Below are 24,181 nucleotides of genomic sequence, written 5' to 3' on the forward strand. Positions count from 1 at the left end.
TCCCACTGGAGCAACATGCATATTTAATACAAGTTTAGTTTACAAGATAACTTCACGTTGATGTAGTTCAAATGAGATGAAAGAAAACAAAATAGCATATTAAAGCGATTTATTAATGTCACAAAGACTACAGAATGCAGATATATTTATTGTAGACATTTATGATTACACAAAAATATCGTAACTACACCGATTTTATACAATAATAAAGAGTTAAAAGAGGGTTTGGCTTTTATAGGTAAGAACCCTTTACGCGTTTCGTAGATATTCTAATGTAGTAGGGTAAATAAGTCCGATATTTGTTTTAAATCAATAAATGTTATATTTGGTAATATAATATCTGCAAAGTAATATAATAACCCGAGCCAATAAAGACAAGATTGATAGATATCGACCAATCTTGAGCTATCTCGCTCGCACAATCGTCTGTTGTATGGTTAAGTTTGAATAACGTTATATAAGATAATTATAAAAGCGAAACTTTCTCTTTCAATTGTATTCATTCGACAATACTAAAATAAATTTTGTTTAATAATTAATATATAACACAAATTATTCATTTCAATAGTTAATTTCATTGTAAAAATATATACATATGTATTTATAATTCATTGTACTTATTCTTCTTTTCTTTATTGGCACGCGTTTTACTAAAATATTATAACTATTACTATGGAATAATTGTACTAAGCTACATGGATACAGATTATCGCATTTGAAAAAAATTGAAGTGGGTTTTACATATGAAATTATACTTAATTTTCTAGGGAACAAGCAACAAAGCTCAACAAGTTACATATAAGTCTTACGCTAACGCATAATTTTAGTTATATAATACAAAATTATTTAGATTAAACATCAATTCTTGTCACATTATAATAACTCTATATATATATATATATATTTTTATAATACCTTTTAATAAGATAAAATAAACTTTAATGTAACATTCAAAACTTAATGAAATCATCGCACGGATACTTTATTAGCGATTGTTACAGAGAAATTGTATTCCCAAACACCCAAGATGAAAGAATTTATATATTTTTTGAAGGTAACGAAACGAACGAAACGGAAGTGTAACGAATTTTAAAACATTTTTACTAATACTGCGCTTCGTTACGGTTGTCGTACAGTTTTGCTAAAATTAATTTGTGCAGTTAACAATATAAAATACATAAATAGACATGTATTATATAAATTGTCTACCACTGTACTTGAATCACAAATATAGTAACTAACAGTTGACAGTAACTTTAAAAAAAAAAAAATTTACTTACAGATCTATAAAATATTATTAAAATACATTTTTGCAACTCAAAATAAATAACAAATACATTTTTTATAGTTAATTTAAGGTTTCAATTGAGATGTAAAGTTTAAGAATTTCAACTTTACAGGCATAACAATTAGGATAAAATATATAAATAATATCCCGTATATTATAGAAAAAAAAATCACTGTCATATATCAAACATTTGTTTATTACAACTAGTAAATAAAATATTTTATTACGTAACGAATTTGTGTCATATACCTACTTTATATATTCTACGTGACTTGTAAGGTATTTGCAAATTTATTTTCATTTATCACTAAAGAACAAGACCTCTAAACTGTTCAGAAAATAATATTCATTATGCATCAAATATTAATATTTTAATTTATATGGATTATTCATGTCGATTATATATATTTAATTAGGTATTTAAAAATGTCTACATAATAACTATAATAAACGAAAGTATCCGATATTGTTAGTATTTGGTTATGTTATTAGAAAATCATAAACGTAAAGACGCGATTTTTACTAGCTTTAATCGTACGAATAATATAGTAATTAAAATGTTCTATATCAAATATGTGTGGTATATTGGGGAGTTCAAAATTATTGTTAGTGAGTCAGCGATCAATATTCTACATGGTTCACTCATATGCAGTGTGTATTGTACTATAATATATATAAGGGTCACATTTACAACTTTAGTATCGCAACTCTGGTTAACTAGAAAAGGGGCGTTTCTTTTATTTATGTTTGTTCTCTTCTCTGAGGTTGATATTTAGCGCAATTATATGTGGTTGATATATATCGATTTGTAACTTGTCTAGACCCGCAGGCTTGTGATATTCCGCAGACAAGATATTTGAAATATTTTTTAAACAATTTTTTTTTATATCATCCATAAGTTTGCGTAATATCTTTAAAAATGAGCGGATCGAGTTCCCAGAATAAAAAATCGAAATTAGTAATCAAAACGTCAGCTTTTTCGTATTCACGGAGTCAATTGGGCACAACTAGATCATGAACAAATAACTTCGTAGAGGTATTTTCGATACATACCACAACACCTCATAACTGCCAAAATGTTTGTTTTACGGATTTTCTTCGTTTTTCGAATTGTTTACGAGGCAGTTCTTCTAGGCAGAACAGAGCTGTTTTGTGGCTGTTTTCTTTATAAATTTGAAGAGAAACTTAAAAAGCAACGCCCATTTATTTACTTGACCAAATCGGTTTGTATTGTTCTCAACTTAAATCCCTGTATTATGAAATAAGACTATATCATATAGCGAAACGTTCGCCAGCTCAGAAACCACGAGTACGTTAGAAGTTTATAAATAGGCCTAGAAAAGCTAAATACAAACTGATCATGTATGGACTTTTAAATGTAACGCGGAGAGAACGTAATATTACAAGAATATTGTTAATTATGTCTATAAGGCCAGTGCGAAAGATGTGAGTCTAAGTGAAGGATAACCATACACAAGAAACTATTTGACCATTAGACTAGATAGGTGAATGAAAGCGGGGACGATATAAAGCGATAATGATAAATAATAAAAATATACAAATATGTTAAACACTTAAATGCATTATCCCTATGGTGGTAGTTATGAGGTCACATTTCTATTTGGAATGACAGGTAACCATACATTTAAATTAAAGCTTCAACTTTAAAAATATTTTACATTTAAATAAAATAGGTACCTCTTATAAAAAAATTACATATCACATTTTTTTTTTATAATCATAATATAAAATATGACATAAAAAATATAATAAAAAGACAAAACAAATGTAGAAAGAAACATAAAAATGTCAACATAGATTTAATATAAGCTATTGTATTATTTATGTTTTCAACTATTTATTAAAAGATAAACGTGTACAAGTTACTTTTGTGTTTATTAAATAAAGTAAATATATTATTCATGATAAATTTTTCAACTTTGCCATTTAACATCATCGTAGAATATACAATTATTAAATTTTATTCGTAATAAAAAAAATATTGTAAAACATAATCCGATACATGTCACGTTCCTTTCCTTTGTGCATTAGATTAGCTATTAAGCACTAATGTGCTTATTTACTCATGTCCCATTAAACATAAGTAAATATACATAAATGCCAGATATAATCTATTAATAATTATTTTAAAATACTCTTTAGCTATTTAAACAGATATATAAAGAACAATAACTTATTGTTTTAATACTAGTAACTCTTAGAATAAGTTAATTACATGATCACTTCATTTGATTCAACACCTATTGACTAAAGTAAAATTTGTATAAATATATTTAAAGTCATTTCTATTTAATATTATTGTCATGGTTGTTGAGAATCAGATTTTTATTTTTTATTCGTAAATAATTAATTGCATTAGTCAGATTATTTTGCCAATGTGCAATAGTCCGTGGCAAGAAAAGTAGTGTCGAGAGACATTTATTAAACTAGATAAAGCGCGCCACATACTGGTTGGTACAGTAACGAGCAAACATCTTGACGATGACTTATTTAACAGATTTTTTTTTTTTTCCATTACTAATAAAAAGAACGGCAAAGTCAAATGGGCCGCGTAAAAGAAAGCGGACCGTCCATAGACATTGAGGCCCCCCATTCAGAAGCGGTTAGAGTAATATTATATTATTTTTGGACCTCGGCTGACGGGGCCCCTAATCTGGTGCCTTGTACCAGTGAAATATTCAACATGTTTGCCTGTATGTATGCCATTATTGACCACCTTTTAGTCAAACAAATACCAACACCAAGAAACTCACATGTTTTTTCACACAATACAATAAATCAACAAAGTCCACATTTATATGGATGTAGAAGCTAATCTTTCTCCAAGCCAAAAAATCCCCGAAGTCGTTTACAGTATGATAATGTATGTGTAAAACAGTTCTGGTTTCGGGCGGAGGTTGCACGGTTTCGCGAAGCATTGCCATTTGGTTGTTGAATAACTGCCGTTTGGGACATACCATCAGTAGAAACGTTACCTATATTCTACACACCTGAATATTTATCTAAGTATGTTTCAAAATATTTTCTAAACTAGCGTAAGTACCGAAGACAAAACCTGTTATGCCGAACATAACAATCGCAATGTCCTTCCATAATATCCAACACCTTGTTCCCAGACGATCTGGCCAATACGTTATAATTTCGATTATAGGTGGAAATATCAACGCCAAAGCAGAGCTGCTGAACGCACCCACGAGGGAGATAATGCTGCTTAAATTCGGTATCAGCACTGCCGCAACGACTGGAAAGTAAAAATAGTCCACATTAATTGTATTACAATTTTTTCATCATTTAGAAAAATACATTTTTATATTTATGATGATGAATGTATGTATGGGATGAAAATTAACCTACCTATATTGATATTATAAAGCTGGAAAGTTTGTTTTGTATGCTAAGCGTACGAATCTCATAGATATTTTACATAACGTTATCGGTAACGTTTAGTTTGCGTTATATTATAAACAAACGCATTCGCATTTCTGAGATAAAACAGCTCAAACAAGCAGAGTGATTTACTAACTCGCTTTGTTTGCTGGGTGTAAATAAACATTGGTAATGACTGATAGTCTGATTTTAAAATTTTCCTACTTCAAAAAATTAGAGAAAGAAAGCGTTTGAAAGTTTATGACTTTGTTATTGGAAATTTTAAAAGTAACCAAACATTATGATTTATTACAATACGAGATGTGTCATACAATAACAGCCGACCGATTTTTTTTTATATAGAATAGGAAGGCGGACGAGCATATGGGACCACCTGATGGTAAGTGGTCACCAACTCCCTTAGACGTTGACATTTTAAGAAATGTCAACCATCGCTTACATAGCCAATGCGCCACCAACCTTGGGAACTAAGATTTTATGTCCCTTGTGCCTGTAATTACACTGGCTCACTCACCCTTCAGAACGGAACACAACAATATTAAGTACTGCTGTTTTGTAGTAGAATATCTGATGAGAGGATGGTACCTACCCAAACGAGCTTGCACAAAGCCTTACAACCAGTAAGGTTTAAATTATAGACCGACAATACATTAAATATTATATTTTCAAATATGTGTACATATTTGAAAATATTCTTCGTTATGAATAAAATTCCAGTTATAACACGTGCCAAACTTGTCGACCTTCTAACGCTCGTCTCTGTTTCTGTTAACAGCGCCGGGGGTCCATCTATCATTCACAATGAATAGACCTCATTAGCATTTATTCTTTTTTTATGCTTTAAATTAATTAATATATTCATATCAATAAATTAACAATAATAATCAAAATCAAAATAAGATAGGTATTATATTTAAGTATGATTACAAGCACCTATGATCGTTTTTTTTATGTTCTTCTTTTTAATAAATAAAAAATAATGTCTGTATGTTTGTCCTATATGCGTTTCTAAACCATTTATCCGGTTGATATGAAATTTTTGCGAATTATTCTGCAATCGCATAGGCCCGAGCCCAAAAAAAGTTGTTTTTTTTTTCGGTCAAAGTCAAAAATACAAAACGTCTGTCCGATTCAGTATCTGGTTAAATAAAAAAAAATGTAAAGGAACGTTTGTGTACAAAATTATACAATCAGTGAGTTGATAGACTTGTAGCACGCTGACAATAAGGCTATCGTCTCCTGAATATTTCTTTATGATGACTACATGACGCTAATTGTAAACAGTTGACAAAACAAATTCCATAAACGCTTCTTTTCAGATACTTTGACTATCAACAAGTAAATGCCTCTATATTGAGTAAACGAATTTGAATTTGAAATGTACAGTCTATCGAGAAGAAACGTCAATTTTATTTGTACAGAAAATTTGAGGTAGGCGTTTCCGCCATTTAAATCACATTAATATATCTAATAAAAAAAATCCATACTAAAATTTACATTAGCAAAAAAAGTTTTTTCTCCATTTGCAATTTAATTTCAGTCGGGAATTAGATAAATTATCATAATCCAATTATCTAATTAATATTAATCGTAGCTACCGAAACGCTGTGCTCTCATACGCGAAAAGTATTTCTAAGGTTCGTCTTTTAATATTATTAACGTTAAATGTATATTATTGTTTAAAAAAAGATAATTCATATTGAATTAATTCGTTAATGATATTGAATGCATTAACTAAAACAATTATTGATATATATTAATCAAGTCAGTTCCTGGGTCTTTTCCGCGAGTGAAACAATTACTAATATCGCTGAGTAAATTTCCTAATTGACGAAGCCAACAAAGGTTACTGTTTATCTTAATTAGAAATTTTATTAAAGGCGTGAGAAATGTACGTCATATGAAAACAATATGAGAAGATAGAAATGTCCCCTGAATAAATATTATTGACTGTCCAAAATTAACTGATTGTTAGATTTTTTTTTTTACGCTGGAAAAACGCATTACTCGTTTCCCCCACGGGAACAGTGGGGGGGTATGTGGGGCTCACCGATGTCCGAGGCGCCGAGTGCGCCCCGAACAACGGAATATCCACTAAAAAACCAGCGGTACCCTTTCCGTCATAACGAGGAGCGCCACGGGATCGCTTGCGCATGCTACCACGACGCTCTGACGGGTGGCCTGCGTATGCAGGCCTCCATTCTCTATGGGGATTACCAGGGTAACTGATTGTTAGATTGCTTAAAATTTTGAATATAAAGCTAAAATTAAAATAAACAAAACAATAATAGTTTCAACGGGGAAAGGGGATGAAGATTTGTGTGCAAGTTCTTCAACTTTGAAGTACTTTAGTGTAATTGTAGGTTTTTGATTAATATATTATATTATGATCCTACATAAGTGGTTTTTGGAAATTCCATTCTAAATAGTGGTAGACATAGGGGATGAAAAATAGAAATGACACCGGCCACATACGGTGTTGCCATAATGTATCGAGATAAAAATGTGATTTAAAACGCTGTTACACATAGTTTTCGTGTATCTGTAATAGTTTCGTCAACGTCAACCTATCAAATTTCTCTCCGACTACATTGACATTACGAGCTATATCTAAAAAATATATAAATATATACAACATAACATAATTATTTATTCTATATCCATCCTGAAACTAGGGTTTTAAGATTATAGGCTATTATTATTTTCACTATCAAGATAAATGCCCGCATACATAAATAACCATTTCGAGATCAAAATGACGTCATTGTACATTCAACGTTGGTGTATGCTGAAAGTCTTTGATGACTACATTTTTATAATAATATCCTGGGAAATTTTTCACACACGGTCATCTGATCCCAAATTAAGCTTATACATAGCTTGTACTATGGAAACCAGACAACTGATATATTGCATATTTTGTAAATACATATTTATATAGATAATTACACCCAGACTCGGGACAAACAGACATATACATGCACACCAATATCTGTTCTGGGTGGGAATCGAACTCACAACCTTCGGCGTGAAAGGCAAGCATCCACCAACCACGCCAACCGGCTCGTCAAAGTTTTATAAATTAACTAGATACACGTATAACTTACTTACTGGCTTCGCGTAGAATAAGGATCTATATAAACGGATCTCCTTCATATTGAAGGAGATTAAAAAAAACATAACAAAAAATGTATTTTTTGGGTTAGGAAATTTCTCGGGCATACCAAGGACACCACGATAAAGTTTTATCTCATTTAGATGAACAGTTTAATGACTCATAGAGGACAGATAGACAAATATTTTTATTTATATAGGTGAATAGATACAAACAAATAAATTTAACTAATATAAAAAAAAATGTTTCGTTATTTAAACAGACTATAACATATAAATGGAATATCTTCGAAAGCGATTGTTTTTTTTTATTCAGCCAGTACAGTTTTAATTGTAATTATTTGTTGCAATAAAAACGATAGGTTAAGACTATTAAGCAGATAATGTGACCGCTGTTAAATAACCTATACAAGTTTATTGTGATTGCTATGCACTTTAAGTGGACGAGAATGATTAAATCGAAGTACATGTTAAACAATTAATATTAATTGTATGAACAATACATTAACTCTGGCCTGGTTTATTAGAGTGTAGTTGCAATGTCTTCGGAAGAGACAAAACTATTGCTAATTACATTATCACTTTCTTATTTTGACTGACTGATAAACACACAAATTGAGTTTAGTAAATCCAATCTGTCTCCCTATTTTAAATTAAACAAAAAACATATATTTTAGTATTAACAGATAAAGTTAAATACAACGATGAACAAAATGTTCATACAATTTATATTCTGTTAGGAATATTTCAAATAATGAAAAAGTACAAAATTGTCCATGGTTTCATCATAATATTTATGATTAGCGACTACGTGTGAGTAAGGTCTATGCCGGATAGCTCCGCGCAGATAAATAACGTATAGTTAAATATATAAGACAAAAGATTTTGTGACAATAATACACACTCAACGTTATTTAAATAACAATATCAAAATATTTTCATATATATCAATATCAATATATCGAGTAGGCTCATAAATGAATGTAAAGTTGGAAATGTAGTTTCTATGGAAAATATATTAATAATTATTTAATACAATGTAATACTTACAAGTAATTGTGATGAGAACGAATCGCGTCACAACCTCGCCGTATTCAAGTGCCTTTTCGGAATTTAATTTAGTTTTAATATACGGCCAGACGATATTCATAGGCACGTAGAACTGAAGGCCGTACGAGAGGAATATTGCCGCCGCCATCACGGCTCTAACGCTTTGTGCTAACCTTAAAAAATTTACATTACATTTACTCTAATTGCAAAAATACATGCGGGTATTCGAAGGACTTATAAAATGTCCTTCATTGATAATAATTATTTCTTTCTCTTCAGACTTAACGTCTGTAACTTGCGTCTGTCCATGTCTTTTTGAGTTTTTTTCTTGTAATTAAATATTGATGTTTTTAAAAATGAAATTGATTGTATATTTAGAAATCTGTATATACTGAAATGTCTTAAGCTTCAAAATTACAACGCTGAAGTTTCGGAGAAAATAATATGAAAATTATTCAGGAATCATTTTAATAACCCCGAGATGGTTTGGAGCTTATTCCACCATGCTGCTCTAATGCGGGTTGGTGGAATACACATGTGGCAGAATTTCAGTGAAATTAGACACATGCAGGTTTCCTCACGATGTTTTCCTTCACCGTCAAGCACGAGATGAATTATAAACACCAATTAAGCACATGAAAATTCAGTGGTGCTTGCCGGGGTTTGAACTAACGATCATCGGTTAAGATTCACGCGTTCTTACCACTGGGCTACATAAGCTCTAAACCATCTCTTCAAAAAAGGAGAAGAGGTCTTAGCCCAGCAGTGGGACATACACAGGCTGTTACTGTTATAACCCCGATCCTCGTTACGGGGTAACAACGACGAACGGACATAATAGAATGTAATTTAAAACAAATCTTGTTATTAAAATTAGTTAAATATTTCTCGTTAATACAGCCACCTCTACATATATTTTGTTTACAATTTTTATCGAATACGTTACCTTAAAACGTATAAATATTTTACATAGTTTTTAAAACAAATATAGACAGAGACATAATTCAATAACTGAGGATTCGTTTTGGTCTGAATGTTTAAATCGATGTTAGAAGCTGGAAGGTTTGTGTATATGAGACTTTACATTACACGAATTGAGGGAGAAATTGATAAAATATTCATTTAGATAAAAATGTTGCACAGTGGCAACACTGATACAATAATGTCAATATTTTGGATGACGGATATTTTTTTTTATGATTAGGTAGGTACGTAATTAGTAAGAGAATCCATTAAGTAATTATAACAATATACTTTCAGATTGATTTGAACGGAATAATTATTTCTGCAGACGTTTATATAATATAGTTTATGTATAGCACAGGGCGAGATAATTTCTGCAATTTATATCTCAAGAACTACGTCACGCCCTTAAGCGTAATCGTGGATTACGATGAATGGCTATCTAAACTTATTTATTAGTTTGAAAACGTTGACGTTAATTTGCTCAAAAATAAAATATAATTAGCAAACTCTCATCCATTTAAAAAAAAAACATTTTATTAAACTTCATACACGTATAAATGATAAACGAAAAAATACTCACAAATCATTCGGTAAATTAAGTGTAATACTGCCAGACACAGATTCCCCGTACTTCAAGTAGCCAAAAAAGCCAATCGCTGTGTACAACGCTGCCACAATAACCATTCCAGTATTTAAAACGCCCGTCCATCCGCCGAAATCTTCCGGTGTTTTCATATTATTCTCCAAAGGTAAAACCTATATTAAAAAATAATATAGACCTTTAATCAAAAACGAGACATGTGTAATTTAAATTTTATAATGCCTGCTTAATACTCTAGCTAGCTCATATTGTTATGAGCAACTTAAATCATTTCCTCCTTATTTAAGATAGAGAATAATATTTATATTCATTTTGCGTCTAACTAACCAAAGGAACACAATGTAAAGACAACAAAAAAATGAGATTGAATTAACATGATATCATTGGTCGACCTCATTATGGAATTGCGAAATATTTGCGCTTTGAATATCGGCGATATTGTTATCGGAACTTGGAAGTAAAAAAAAGCACGCAAATCGCATTGAATATGTAAATCTAACGTTTATTTATGTTTTACTATTTTATATTATTATTATAATATTAGAGAAAACAAAGATTCTAAAAAACTTCGTAATGACAAATGTTAGTAATTGTAATAAGTTTAAGTATACAATTACTTTTAAACGATCATTGATAAAATATAAACACAGACGATACATAACAGACACGATTTTAGTTATAATAGTTTTTAAATTAAAAGTTGTTAATTTAAACATTCATGGGTGTTTAGTTGAACATTTTTCTCTTTCTTTCTTATTGGTTCAACATTCCACAGAAGAAGACAGAATTATTTAACTAATTATCCCTTAAGAACATTTAAAAGCAGTCCCGTAATGGTTTAATTGTTAGTTAATAATTTAGGATGCATTATATATCAATAACAATATTATTATTATAAGCAAAAAGCTAAAATGTTATCATAATATGCCAGACAAGCTAGAGGTCGATTGATTTCATTCGATATTTTCATAATGATATCGTATTTCCATTGTTTACTCACATTTATTTGACCTAATATCAAATCCGAGTTGGCAACTAGGCAATTTTTTTACTTATATTTGTAATCCATATTTGTGTTATGTAAAAATAATTAAATTGATCGCGAATGTAATTATAGTAACAAGGCTATCTTTATGGACAAATTTTCTCGTAATATTGAGTGTTGTTTTTTTTTTTTATTTAATTCTGACATTATATTTACATCTAAATAGCACAGAACATATGATTATGTTTAACAGTCCCTGTGTAACCTTGGGTGACGATTTATCTATTGCATATTTATTGATTGCTTTCAGATACAACACGAATTGTCACATTTACGTTATATATTTTTAAGCAACGTTTATAAACAACAACAACCCATATATATTAAAAGAGTAATATGGGTGAAGCCACCTACGCTTATGCAAATTAGACAAAGAAACGTTTTCATTCAGAAAGTGTTTTATAAATACGACTATAACTTCACGACGACTTCAGGCAACATTTTCAAACTTTTTAAATTAATTGTTTTTTTTTTGTTATATTTAATTCTGTCACAAATAAATATCTTGTATGTCATCTGTGTCAGTTTTAAATTACGATTAGGCGGGCGATTACTAATAACGCGCTCATAACTGTAAGTAAGAGATTTAGAAAACGCAAAACATTTGTAGAAAAAATAGTATAATAAAATAGTTAAATGTTTGTATATAACTTTTAAAAGGATTATCACACTAAAAACTAAAATTTTCTCGGAATACTTCAAGGGTCGCTAAGCCGGCGCTGATAATGATCGAAATTACTACAGTTATTAAATTTAACCGTTAATCTGACAATTAAAGTATAAACAACATCGTTAAAATTATGAATATCGCTAAATTTTAGACTACGAAAGAACATATTTACCTAACTATTTTATATGTAGACAAAATAGTCTATTTTTATTTAAAAAATCTCGTTCATTTCGATGCCTTTTTTTGCTCTGTTTTGAAAAAAAATAATCTTATCTATGCATTGTTCTAATATAAAAATTCCATTAATGAGATACTCGGCTATTAGAATAAAACTGTCAGGTTTTCATTTGAATAGGTAACTAACTACCTTAATATAAAATAAAATAAACATAATATATAAAAGCATTTTACCTAAGGAGCCCTGTAATTTAAGCATGCAATCTACAATTACTGTACGATACTGAAATTGCCATAGAATTTAGAAATACTAAAATATATATAATATATCATAGACTTACCACTCCAATGCCTTCAAACGCATATATAGCCGTGCCAAAATACAAGGGTAGCTGATGCCAACTTGCAAAGGCCTTGACACTGCTAGTGTGAGGCAAATCTTGCAAAATATAATAGAATGTTACAACCAGGCCCCAAGCGGTCATTATTGATGCTATTAAAGATACCGGAGTCAAATACTTTAAGTTTTTCACCATACCCAAGGCCAACATTGGCACAAATAACATTGCTAGATAGCTGTGTACACTTAGTTTTATGCGAAAATAATGCATCGTGTCTTCGAGGTTAGTGGCGACAAACAAGAAATAAACACAGCAAAATCCTAGTTGAGTCAGTACTAGAAATATATTGACTACAATCCTGAAACAACAAAGCTCGTGCTATTAATTAGGCAATTATATTTAGTATGTTAATTGTTTCGATTTCAACTATAAAGTGTTATAAGGATTTAAGATTTTGTAGTAATATTATTGTGTTTTAAATGTTATTGAACTGTATGTTGCCCTCGAAAATCATATGAATATATATAAGATTAGCGTATTATTTTCGCCAAAACATATTTATCTTTTTATTGTATTTCTGAAACGGTTATTTAAATAATGTAAATAGCAGTTAAATATGGTTTTCTCTATTAAAGGGTTTAATTACATATTCATATAAGATTTAAGTAGCTACATATTTATGATCTCTAAAGTAAAGTAAGGGGATATTAATAGCGGTTATAGCTTTTTTCAAGTTTGAATAAATTTATAAATAATTTACGTGTCCCGTATGACCGGTTTGTATCTAAGCTTATTGTCTATGTATTACACGGAGTGTTACATAGACGCAAGCAGTACTAACAATACAAAAACTCCATTGCCGAATATTATATATATATATATATATATCCAGTTTTAAATATGTTTATATTTCCGGATTTTAAAAGGTACGCCTTTAAAAAATATATCCTAATCAAACTGCGCGTATGGCAACCATACGCAGTTTCATTTTATTTAAAGCTGACCGCGACAAATAAGTACCCTATACACATGACTCTATCTATATCATCGTAATGGATAATACATTGAAGTATGTAAATAGATTATATAGAAGGGCCAGATTCCAGTAACAAAAAAAGAGATCAAACAAAATAATGATTTTTTTATTTTGGATAAAATATTTTCTTTTTTTAATTTCAATCAAATCGAATGATTGTCTTCTTTGTAGCAAAATGAAATCCATGCCTAGGATTTTAAAACAATTTCACATGAGTATAATTTATTTCAGATTGTTTAAGGGATGCATCAACTAAGAACCATTTTTTACCCAAATAGATTTAGAAATGTGAATAAAAAAATATATAATTAGTATTCTGGAAAATTATAGTAATTATAGTACAAAAAAATAGTTTTGTCAAGACAATCATTTTTTTTTTCTTAAATTGTAAAGAAAAATTCCATAAACTATTTGTTTATTGGGATTTTTTTTTTATTTTGTTCTCTATTCAATATTTATTTACATCCTATATGAATATACTGACAACTTAAAAAAAATTTATGATACAAAAAACAACTGGATAACATACAAAAATAATTTATTGAAATATAAAAGCCTGTGAAAATTATCTCTTTTTGCTCTTCGGAAAATATATTGTGCCTATGAGATTAACTGCACCTTACACATTAACTGCAGCTTTTTGTTTTGTAAATATAGACTTATTTATCTCATACATACTGTCCAATAAAACTTTAATCAATCAAAAATTGATTATATGTAGTATTTTTGGAGATATGTATGATACCACAAGTAGCTGATTTTAATTCAATACAAAGGTTAGTTCCATGTTAAATGGTAATGCATCTACAAAAACAACTATTTAAACATGACATTCCATTTGGTACAGCTTCTACTTTTTTTAGATGGATAATGGATATTTGTAGACTTTCTTTTTACTTTGTCCGAATTCTATACTATGTAAAAATTGCACTTACCTTATTTTTTTTGCATATGGTCTTAAGGGTACAGGTCCCATTGCAAAAGCATCTTCTACTACTTCTGCAAAACTCATTGCTGGTCGTTGGTTTCTTATACAAAGTTCATGAGAACAAGCAACTAAAATATGCATACAATGTGTGCATATCGCTCCCATAAATAATGTTCCAATTACACCTGAGACCAAAAAAAATAGATATAATTAAATGATATATTTCAACATACCACAAGACACCATAATTTAAATATTTATTCAGCTATATATAATTAATATTTATTAGTACTTTTTGGCAGAAAAATCTTATATTTAAAATAAACATACGTACCGAAAAAAAGGCCAGCATTTTTAAAAGCATCAGGCATTGCCAAAATGCCAGTCCCAATATTGCCTTTAAGAAGATGAATTAGTGTGTCAAAATTGGATGTAGGATGTTCTAAGTATCTTTCGGACGTGGGGTTGTATTCCGTTTTTTTCGGCGAATCATGTTTGAATGGTGATACATGGATCGATGGATTAGCGACCAGTTCTACAGTTTGAACCACCGCATTGTCAATTGGAGTATTCGGTCCGGTAAGAAGCGGCTGCTTTTCATCGCTCATGTTTATATTTAACGCTTAACACTATCGTAAAAATATATCAGGTACTGTTGAGTAAGACTAATAACATTATAAATTGCCGCGTCTTGTTAATAAAAGATTTAAATCAAAATACAGACAAATAATAATTTATTTACATCTAAATAAAAATATTATTATGTTGAAACACTGGTATTTTATTTAGTTCTTCTAAAATAATTGCAATTACGTTTGTTCGTTTTTTTGAAGTTAAAAATTAATAACACATCAACTAATCAATGATTTCTAAAATCGCACAACAACACGTCCAATTGTGAACTTGACTCATGAATTTTAAACTTCCTAATGTTAGTAAATGACAACTGTCAGTCTCAATTGTCAACTTGTGAATGAGATTTTAAGATACACGCGTAGACCGTAGACAGGGAAACAAAGTTATTGGTCCGTAGACAGAGAAACAAATAGACCAAGGGACCGTGAAACCGCGATTGAGACAGAGATAGTTTGTCAATATGTGCGTATAATGTTGCCATAATAACTGCATTCCCTGTTTTGGAAGATAAATAATTTTCAGGATTTAATTAAAACAAAATAAGGTTATTATATTTTACTTTTTAATATTTATTGTACATTTTTTTTCATTAATTTATTGTTTTGTTTTCCTACTACACCCAAAAACCGTTGCATTGTTTGTTTTTATTTCCATTATCAATTGTATTTAAGCATCTTTATATGGTACCGGATTAGCATTTCCCCAGATGTTAAAATCTAAAACACTCAATTAAATTATTAATAAAGAATGGTTGCCACATATATTTCTATGTTAACCTCTTGACTCGGAATCTAATAATATTATAAATACATGAAGAATGTTAAATAATGTTATCGTTAAGAAATTAGAAATAGGAGAACGAATAAATTAAAATACCATATTTACATATAACGAAGCAATTTAGGTTATTATTGGACTCCGTATTTATTTGTTTAGATTGTCGACGAGTCAATATTTTTTATCGTAAATCGGGACATTTTTTTTAGCTGACGCTAGCAGCACTTACATCAAAATAATTATAGATTATGAATTTAAAAAAAATCCTTGAAAAATTGAAAAATTTCAAATTGGTTACGCGATAAGGGACAAAAAATTTGATAATTCCATCTCTGTTTAAACCATTTGTAACGTAATTTTCGTTCTCTTTTTTGTGTAAGTGAGAAGGAAATTGTCATTGCGCCTATTAGTTTCTCTGTCTACGGATACACGCCAGAAAAGGGAGAAAAAAAATAGATTTTATATCACAACCAAAGTCAATACTTTAAGTTTTAAGAAGAAAAAGCGGTATTATTATAAAAAAGAAATATCGTTAAATAATACAATACATACATATATACAAAACATTTATTGATAGTGTGTAAGTGTATCATTTGAACGTGTCACGTAAGTCTGTAATTAAAGAACTAAAGGTAAGAGTGTAATATTCCTGAATAAAAAATACCAATGAATTCTAATGTAACATTGTTGATATATATTGTTAGAAATACTTATTTATGTACTTCATTTAATATATTTAATAATTACATATTTCCATATTGTATTTGATTTAATTAAAATATAATTGTCTTAGAACGTCATTGGTATTGTTTGGTAATAAAAAAGGGAGACAGAATGACTGTCATCGATTTAACAATATATGATATTTTGTTTTAATTAAAGTTAATTCAATTCATTCATTTCATATAAATATCATATAAAGATCACATAAGTTTATTATATTAAAATTAACAAATAATAAAATTTATTACTGCTACTGGTGTATTTATTAATATAAACAAGTGTTCACTCAGTGTTCGAAATTCGACAGTAATCATTATTGTAAATGGAAAATATATTTGAATTTGCATGTTTCAAAGATTTTTTATCTACTCTTATTTCCAATTATTTTTACTTTACTGGCAGTACTATATTTAAGCTTAAAATGTAAGTAGTATTGAACTGTTTTTTTTGTCTTTGCCTATTTTTGCATAGATGAATGAAATTAAAATTTTCAATTTGCATTTTAGGCTTGTGATTGTGATGAAAAAAAAAATGATTTGTCAAGTTCACTTTTCATAGTGACATTGACAATTTGACAGCAATTTTCAATAAAGATAAACTGAAATAAATTATACGTGACATTGGCAGAAAATTTTGCGCTCAAATAGCGTAGATACACGCCAGAAAAAAGAAATAATTAAATTGTTATTGTATTGTTTTATTCATGGTTTACAAATTTTTATCAATATTTTCAAAATTAAGAAATTTATTAATCAATTTTATCTCTGATAGCAAAAATTGGTTCTCCTTCTATCCTTGGGATCTGAGAATTTAAATAAGAAATGGGAAATGCAGGAAGTAATCATCCAAAAGAGTGGCACAAAGATCAGTCCACTAAACAACAAGATGTAGGCTGCTCTTCCCCAGCAAAAGAAGGAGAAGCGTTTACATTTGACAAAAAAACTGACGACGATCGATGTATTCGAGACGACGATAACAACATTGAAGATGGAGCTCCTTATTATACCAAAGCTGTACCTGAGCATGACGTAGAAGAAACTATTATGCGTGAAAGATCTAATACTTTGACGGATGATAACAAAGATGCTGAAGATGTGAAAGTATTGCCAACTGTTTTTAAATGGGAAGGTGGAGGAAAGCAGGTTAATATCATATAATATATTTTATCATGATCAATTTTTAAAACCAAAAAATCTATAATAAATATCAGTTTAACTGCCTAAGCCCAAATCATTAACATACAAACAGAAAAAAATAATAATTTTATTTTGTATTATTCAAAATATTTCTTTTTTGTGTATAAGTATAAGACATTCAATTATTATTTACTAGGCCTTAACCCATGTCAATAAAGCTTATATATATAAATATTTGTTGCAGGTTTTTATAAGTGGTACTTTTACTGAGTGGAAAACCATACCTATGGTCAAGTCACATGGAGATTTTGTAACTATTATTGATCTGCCAGAAGGGGAGCACCAATATAAGTATTTTGTTGATGGGGAGTGGCGTCATGACCCAACTGTGGTAAGTTATCAAATATTATTAATAAAAGCCGTAGTAATGGTAATAATAATAATAATATACAGTATTTTATTAATCACTTTTGATTTCAGAAAGTCGTAGACAATGGTATGGGCTCTAAGAACAATTTGGTTACAGTGAAATTGTCTGACTTTGAAGTGTTTCAAGCTCTCGCTAAAGACAGTGAAGGAGTACATAACAGTGCTCAGACTGAATACTCTCAGGTATGAACAAAGTTGCTTACCACCACCAGCACTTGGTGGTCATATATAATATAACTTAAATTCTAAATTTTGTTGATTTTTTCAAATTAAGAACATAATGTATGACTGTGTTTTTTCAGGAAATACCACAATCTAAGCCATGGGAAAAAGTTACAGGACCTCCAATTTTACCTCCACATCTTTTACAAGTTATTCTAAATAAGGATACTCCTTTGTCTGTAAGTAACACTTATAAGGACACCATTTTTTTCAGTGTTTTATTTAAGAAGAGGTTATCATACACTGGTGCTAATTGTTTTGTAAATAATCTCTAAACAACTGTTACACGATTAAAATATGTGCTGTCCTTTTTACATCACACATTTGAACGAGTTAAGATTTTTTGTAGTGAAGCACAATCAATGGTTAAGTTTCAGAAAAAAATGCAGATTATGGCAGCAGTTAAAGTCTTAGAAATTTTATTTCTTTTAGAACTAACATTTCTTTCGCATCAGGCACTCTCGGGTATGTTTGAAATGGATTTGTTTGCTTTGAATTTTGACCGTTTCACTGGCTCACTAGTTCAGCGAGTGGTGTTAATTCAGTCAAAAATTGTAAACAGATTTAATATAAATTGAAGTATTTTATTTATTATAATCGAAAGATATTAGCAAGTACTACAAAGTACTATTCGGGTTTGAAATTTAAAGGGAGCCATATAATCGTTTTGATTGGACATTTATATTTAGTCTTGTCAAATGTAATTACTTAAATATAGTTTGAATATTTTAATTATTAAGCTGAAAAATTTCCTATATTGTCTGTTATCAGCAGTCACTCAATCTCTTGTCATATCTCTATGAAACATAAATTAATGGCATTGTAAATCAATATTAGCTGTTTTCATCAATTGTACTGATTGTATTTAGTTGTATATTAATTGGAGGATTTTAAATGATTATTTTATTGCATCATTCTCATTATTCATAACATAACATTCAAAATTAAAAACAAAACACTTTAGAGCTGAACAATATTCATGTTGTTATTTCTGCTGCTATAGTGAAGTTAGCAAATGGTCTTGGGTTCAGGCCTTTAAAGCTTCTTAGTGGAAGCTCAAAGATTTTGAGGTGCTTTGGAAAGCATGGCCCGTTGCCAGTCCCACGTAGTTGGTTAGCCGTGGCCATTTCTTGGGTCCTAATTTGTTTATGAAGATATCATCATTTTATGATATCATCAATATTTTTATTTCTATGTATACTATGTATTCAAATGAAGTAAAAATTAGTATGTAGCTGTTTCAAAAAACTGGAACTGTTCAATTTTTCTCATCAAAATCATTACAAAGATCTTGTGACAAAAACAGTGTTTACCAGTATAATTTAATATGATATTTATTTTGTTTCAGTGTGAACCTACGTTGTTACCAGAACCAAATCATGTGATGTTAAACCATTTGTATGCCTTATCTATCAAAGATGGTGTTATGGTACTATCTGCTACTCATAGATATCGAAAGAAGTATGTCACTACTCTCCTGTACAAGCCCATCTAAGAATATTATTTCCTCTATAGGCTTTGTTATTACCCTAAAAAAACTATTTTGTTATTGTGATCATTTTCGTAGAACATTTTAGGTAAATGAATTATGTATAGGTAGTTATAAGTAAAGTTAATTTGTGCAATACAAGAAATATCTTAAAACTGATTCATTGATAATTTGATTTTCCTTCCATTTTAAAAGAGATCCAAGTACAAGTAGGTTCCTTAAAAGTTGTGTTTTATTAGTACTTGTATATAATGTAATAGTAACACAACAAGATATTCTAATAATTTAAATTCACATAAGCTTGCTTAGGTATTTATTTATTGACAAATGTTTGTATTTAATTTTTTAACATGTACTAGAATATTAATATAAGATTCAAATATTTTTCCATCGTAACTTATTAATCAAATCATAACATTAATTATTTACAAGACGGAAATGTCATATGTCGTAATATAAAAATTGTCCTTAATCTTTTTTGTTTTATTTATTGCAAATTTATCGCTTTATGTGAACATTTAAGAAATAATGCAAAATAATAATACTTTTACAATAGATACCTATATGAATTTGACAGGTAAATATGCCTAACAGTTACGTGCGATTATCCAGTTTAGAATTATAAACTGTTTAAAAACGTCATAAGTTTTTAATTAAATTTGCCTGAAAAATGGTGTAGGCAATTTTTTTTTTAAATGAATACTGGTACGTATTGTTTACATTATTGTACAGCAATAATTGGAAGGCAGTTGAACAAATGGCTTACCCATTGGTCTTGTTCACCATTACTCCTGAAAAAAGTCACTGTAAGAAATATAATCCACGCCCTTCAGCCTCAATGCACTGTCAATGTCCACATCATATAGGTATTGACTTGTAATCCTTTCAATCCAAAGCGTTGTAGTTTAGTATAAAAGTGGGTGATACCCACCCAGACATGATGGTAATTTTATCATCATCATTCCACTAATTACTAACTAAGCATGGGACATATTTGTTTTGTGTTGATTTTTTTGTTTAATTTTTTTTCTTACAATAACTGTCTCTCGAGCCTAATTATCTTAGGATTTGATTCAAATGTATTCTATTTAAAATTAAGTACATTTTAGACAGTTTTAAATATATTTTTTCATTTTATCCTTATAACTTCTATTGGCTTGTGTCAGCCAACTTTATTAAAAATAAGATAGAAATTCTTTATCAAGTTTATTAATATTTGCATGTACATTTTATAAGATTATCAATATGGCATAACATATAATACTGACAAATTATACCTAATGTTGTTTTTTTTATACGAGTACTTTGATACTGTTACACATTTAAATCCAAAAACATATTTATTTTATTAACAAATTCTCTATGACTTATAGTCTTCACAGTCAAACAATAAGTGTACAAACCTTATAGTTATTATCTCCAAACATATTATCAATGCTTTAATATCAATACTTCTTTTTATAGATTATGTAAACATTGGACTAATGGTGGTAGAATTAAGACTTGTAATTAAATTTAGTAAAATTATTATAAAAAAAAACAAAATAATAATTAAATATTAAAATTTATAAATTATTGGTATGATATATGAGGTGCAGAGAGCACCTCATATATCATAAGAATCACCATAAATCTGTCACTTAAGGGATTTTAATTGTCAAATCTTCAAAAAAAAAAATTCCAAAATATTTGTTTAAATGGTCTGAATTATATCTTATATGCTAAATGTGAGATTTGTTTTTAGTATTTAAGGAACAATGATATAGTTTACACCTATTATGTATATATACATACATATACATATATATATATTATACCCTTACATACACTACTTATTCGAAAATGGTAACAATATTAATTTAAGCTTTTTTTGTACATGTTGCAAAGACAATCAACAAATCTATTGCTTAGGCCTTATAATAAATAATTATATTCATTGAAATAGATACTTAATTACTTACTACCTCTAGGAGGGGTTTTTTATCTTTTGTATCATCTTGGTTAGAATTGGCATTGTTCACAGGATTTTTCAAGTACATGGCAACTGCAATACTAACTAAGCATATTGATGTCACAGTATACCATGTTATAATTATGTTAAAGAGTATGTAACAAACTATGGCTGTGATAACAAGCTCAAGAGCACTGGCATATGTTTTTAAAATTGAATTTAAATTCTTCAAAAAAAAGCTAGTGACTATACCAACTATAGCACTATTAACCGTTATGAGTATTACAAATACATCATTTAAAGATTCAAAATCTTTAAATATTGTGCCCAATTCACCTTTACACATAAGAACAAAGAAATTACATATAACAGAGTCTAAATACATGAATACATTTTGTAAAAAGATATCTACATTAGAACCTTTGGTTTTAAGTAGGTACTCATTATATGTGCCTGCCAAGCAAGAGCAAAAGTTTTGAAAGTTAATTGACAAAAAATAAATATTAAATATCTGAGACCAAATATCTGAATTTTCTGATGACTGTAGTGTGGCAGAATCGAAATTTTTTATCATACATCCAAAAGTTAGAATACCCAAAGAAATCCATTGCATGAAGGTAAGTTTTCTTCGAAATAAAAACTGAAATAAAGGATTGACTTATTACACTTAAAATATATGTTCTTATATTTGTACTAATGCAATATACATTAATCAATTAAATTTCTGAATGAATATTCAAAATATCTTTATTTATAGAGGAAATATAACTTTAAAGAGGGAATTTTGATAAGCGAACTTACCTGAAATATTAATGCTGTTATTACCACTCTGAATTGCAGTAGAACATAATATGATGTTGGATCGTAATGAGATAAGTTTATAAATGCCAAGTTATTGTAGAAGCAATACAAAAGTGATGGGATAAAGTAGTATAAAAGTAGGCTATAATTATTAAATACAGCTTTAAAAATGTTTGGTTTATTCCTGGAATATAAAAAAACCAAAATTAAAAAAATTGTATACAAATAAGGAGTTATTAATGTATTATATTAATATTTACCCTTTTTTTATTGTATATAGGGCAGCTGAAATGATAAGCTTTAACAACTCTGATAAAAATACAACGAGTGTTGTATTGTAGTCATAAATTCCATTTTCTGTTTTTGATGCTGTTATGAAAACACCTAAAAATATAACAATGGTTTAAAAAATATATACAGTGTTCTAATAAGATTTTCTAACAATATTTTTATGTCACTTTTTAAATTATATTAAAAAAATAGGAAAATATTGTAGTAATTAAGAACTGTATTATTTGTATGTTCTTACCTTGGAATACAAATAAAACAATATATAATAGAAAAACGATAAAGGCTTCTTTATTAGGAAATAATTTATACCAATGCATAGCTTTAAACGTTATTAGGAAGTAGATATATAAAATAAAATATATATTTGTAAATTCAACACCACCCCTTATTGATCAGGATTTATATCTTTAAGCTTACACTTCAAAATAAAAAAGTAAAATATGGTTTTTAGAATCCAATAGTATTGATAAATTTTTCAGTTTTAAGTGTTTTATAATTTTAATTTCATGTATACTTTTTGTTTTGCGGACGTGTTGAAAATATTATTGACTGTTGTTTTTTTTAATTGTTTTGACTTTTTGTATTGTCATTAACAACATGTCAATGTCTAGTCGTTGTTCATAGAGTAAATATATTACGTCATAATGTTAGTTCCTATAAAAAAATCTGCACTGCAATGCTTAAGCCAGCTTTACACTCCATGAATCGTGGCCACAAGCATTAATAATGATTCATGGGTGGTCTCTGCTGAAAAAATTGAGTTCTCGCATTTCGCAACGTTCTCTTTAATCCCTTCGTCGCCGGAATAAAAACAGAAACAGAACAGGAAACGCTGCGAAGCGCTATTTGATGAGAATAAGATAAATAATCTGTGATTCTGTATTAAATGCAAGAAATGTAAATACATTCTTGCGTTTTATAAACATTTTTGATTAATCTTGGATTACTAATTTAAGCTTTTGTAAACATAGGTTAACGCTAGAAAACCAGAAAAGCTTATAACGTAATTTAAGCGATGACTTTGACCTTTAATCTTAAACACTCGAACTACTTGGTTTCCTGCCATTTAATTACTTGTTTTTAAAAAGACACAGTCACTAAT

General features: G+C 29.1%; 4 protein-coding genes across 4 annotated transcripts in view; 1 reads left to right on the forward strand and 3 right to left on the reverse strand.

Moving 5' to 3' along the window:
• Positions 1-24,181, reverse strand: part of LOC126771180 (ATP synthase subunit delta, mitochondrial) — a 103,846-nt gene that overhangs the window by 37,713 nt on the left and 41,952 nt on the right. The gene's annotated exons all lie outside the window — the stretch shown is intronic.
• Positions 1,335-15,637, reverse strand: LOC126771128 (proton-coupled amino acid transporter-like protein pathetic). Its single transcript, XM_050490870.1, has 6 exons — positions 14,959-15,637; positions 14,632-14,809; positions 12,661-13,018; positions 10,407-10,582; positions 8,861-9,033; positions 1,335-4,550 (listed from the first exon to the last, which is right to left on the reverse strand). The coding sequence occupies exons 1-6, from the start codon at positions 15,230-15,232 to the stop codon at positions 4,312-4,314; spliced, it is 1,398 nt and encodes a 465-aa protein (XP_050346827.1). The 5' UTR covers positions 15,233-15,637; the 3' UTR covers positions 1,335-4,311.
• Positions 17,383-20,195, forward strand: LOC126771163 (5'-AMP-activated protein kinase subunit beta-1). The gene is made up of 5 exons (XM_050490920.1): positions 17,383-17,902; positions 18,141-18,287; positions 18,377-18,508; positions 18,628-18,726; positions 19,896-20,195. The coding sequence occupies exons 1-5, from the start codon at positions 17,582-17,584 to the stop codon at positions 20,040-20,042; spliced, it is 846 nt and encodes a 281-aa protein (XP_050346877.1). The 5' UTR covers positions 17,383-17,581; the 3' UTR covers positions 20,043-20,195.
• Positions 21,230-23,645, reverse strand: LOC126771146 (UDP-galactose transporter senju). The gene is made up of 4 exons (XM_050490901.1): positions 23,318-23,645; positions 23,049-23,172; positions 22,789-22,972; positions 21,230-22,627 (listed from the first exon to the last, which is right to left on the reverse strand). The coding sequence occupies exons 1-4, from the start codon at positions 23,394-23,396 to the stop codon at positions 21,986-21,988; spliced, it is 1,029 nt and encodes a 342-aa protein (XP_050346858.1). The 5' UTR covers positions 23,397-23,645; the 3' UTR covers positions 21,230-21,985.

Source organism: Nymphalis io, chromosome 10, assembly GCF_905147045.1.
Source record: "Nymphalis io chromosome 10, ilAglIoxx1.1, whole genome shotgun sequence".
NCBI classification, from domain to species: Eukaryota; Metazoa; Arthropoda; class Insecta; order Lepidoptera; family Nymphalidae; genus Nymphalis; species Nymphalis io.

Bases quoted from the DNA above. Each gene is read 5' to 3' on its own strand.
- LOC126771128 (XM_050490870.1), bottom strand. From the start codon at position 15,232: ATGAGCGATGAAAAGCAGCCGCTTCTTACCGGACCGAATACTCCAATT. The intron at 14,810-14,958 runs GTACGTATGTTT...TTTTGGTCTCAG, and splicing joins AAATGCTGGCCTTTTTTTCG to GTGTAATTGGAACATTATTT. The intron at 13,019-14,631 runs GTAAGTGCAATT...TTGTTGTTTCAG, and splicing joins CCATATGCAAAAAAAATAAG to GATTGTAGTCAATATATTTC.
- LOC126771146 (XM_050490901.1), bottom strand. From the start codon at position 23,396: ATGCATTGGTATAAATTATTTCCTAATAAAGAAGCCTTTATCGTTTTT. The intron at 23,173-23,317 runs GTAAGAACATAC...TTATATTTTTAG, and splicing joins TGTTTTATTTGTATTCCAAG to GTGTTTTCATAACAGCATCA. The intron at 22,628-22,788 runs GTAAGTTCGCTT...CCTTTATTTCAG, and splicing joins TAACAGCATTAATATTTCAG to TTTTTATTTCGAAGAAAACT.
- LOC126771163 (XM_050490920.1), top strand. From the start codon at position 17,582: ATGGGAAATGCAGGAAGTAATCATCCAAAAGAGTGGCACAAAGATCAG. The intron at 17,903-18,140 runs GTTAATATCATA...TATTTGTTGCAG, and splicing joins GGGAAGGTGGAGGAAAGCAG to GTTTTTATAAGTGGTACTTT. The intron at 18,727-19,895 runs GTAAGTAACACT...ATTTTGTTTCAG, and splicing joins ATAAGGATACTCCTTTGTCT to TGTGAACCTACGTTGTTACC.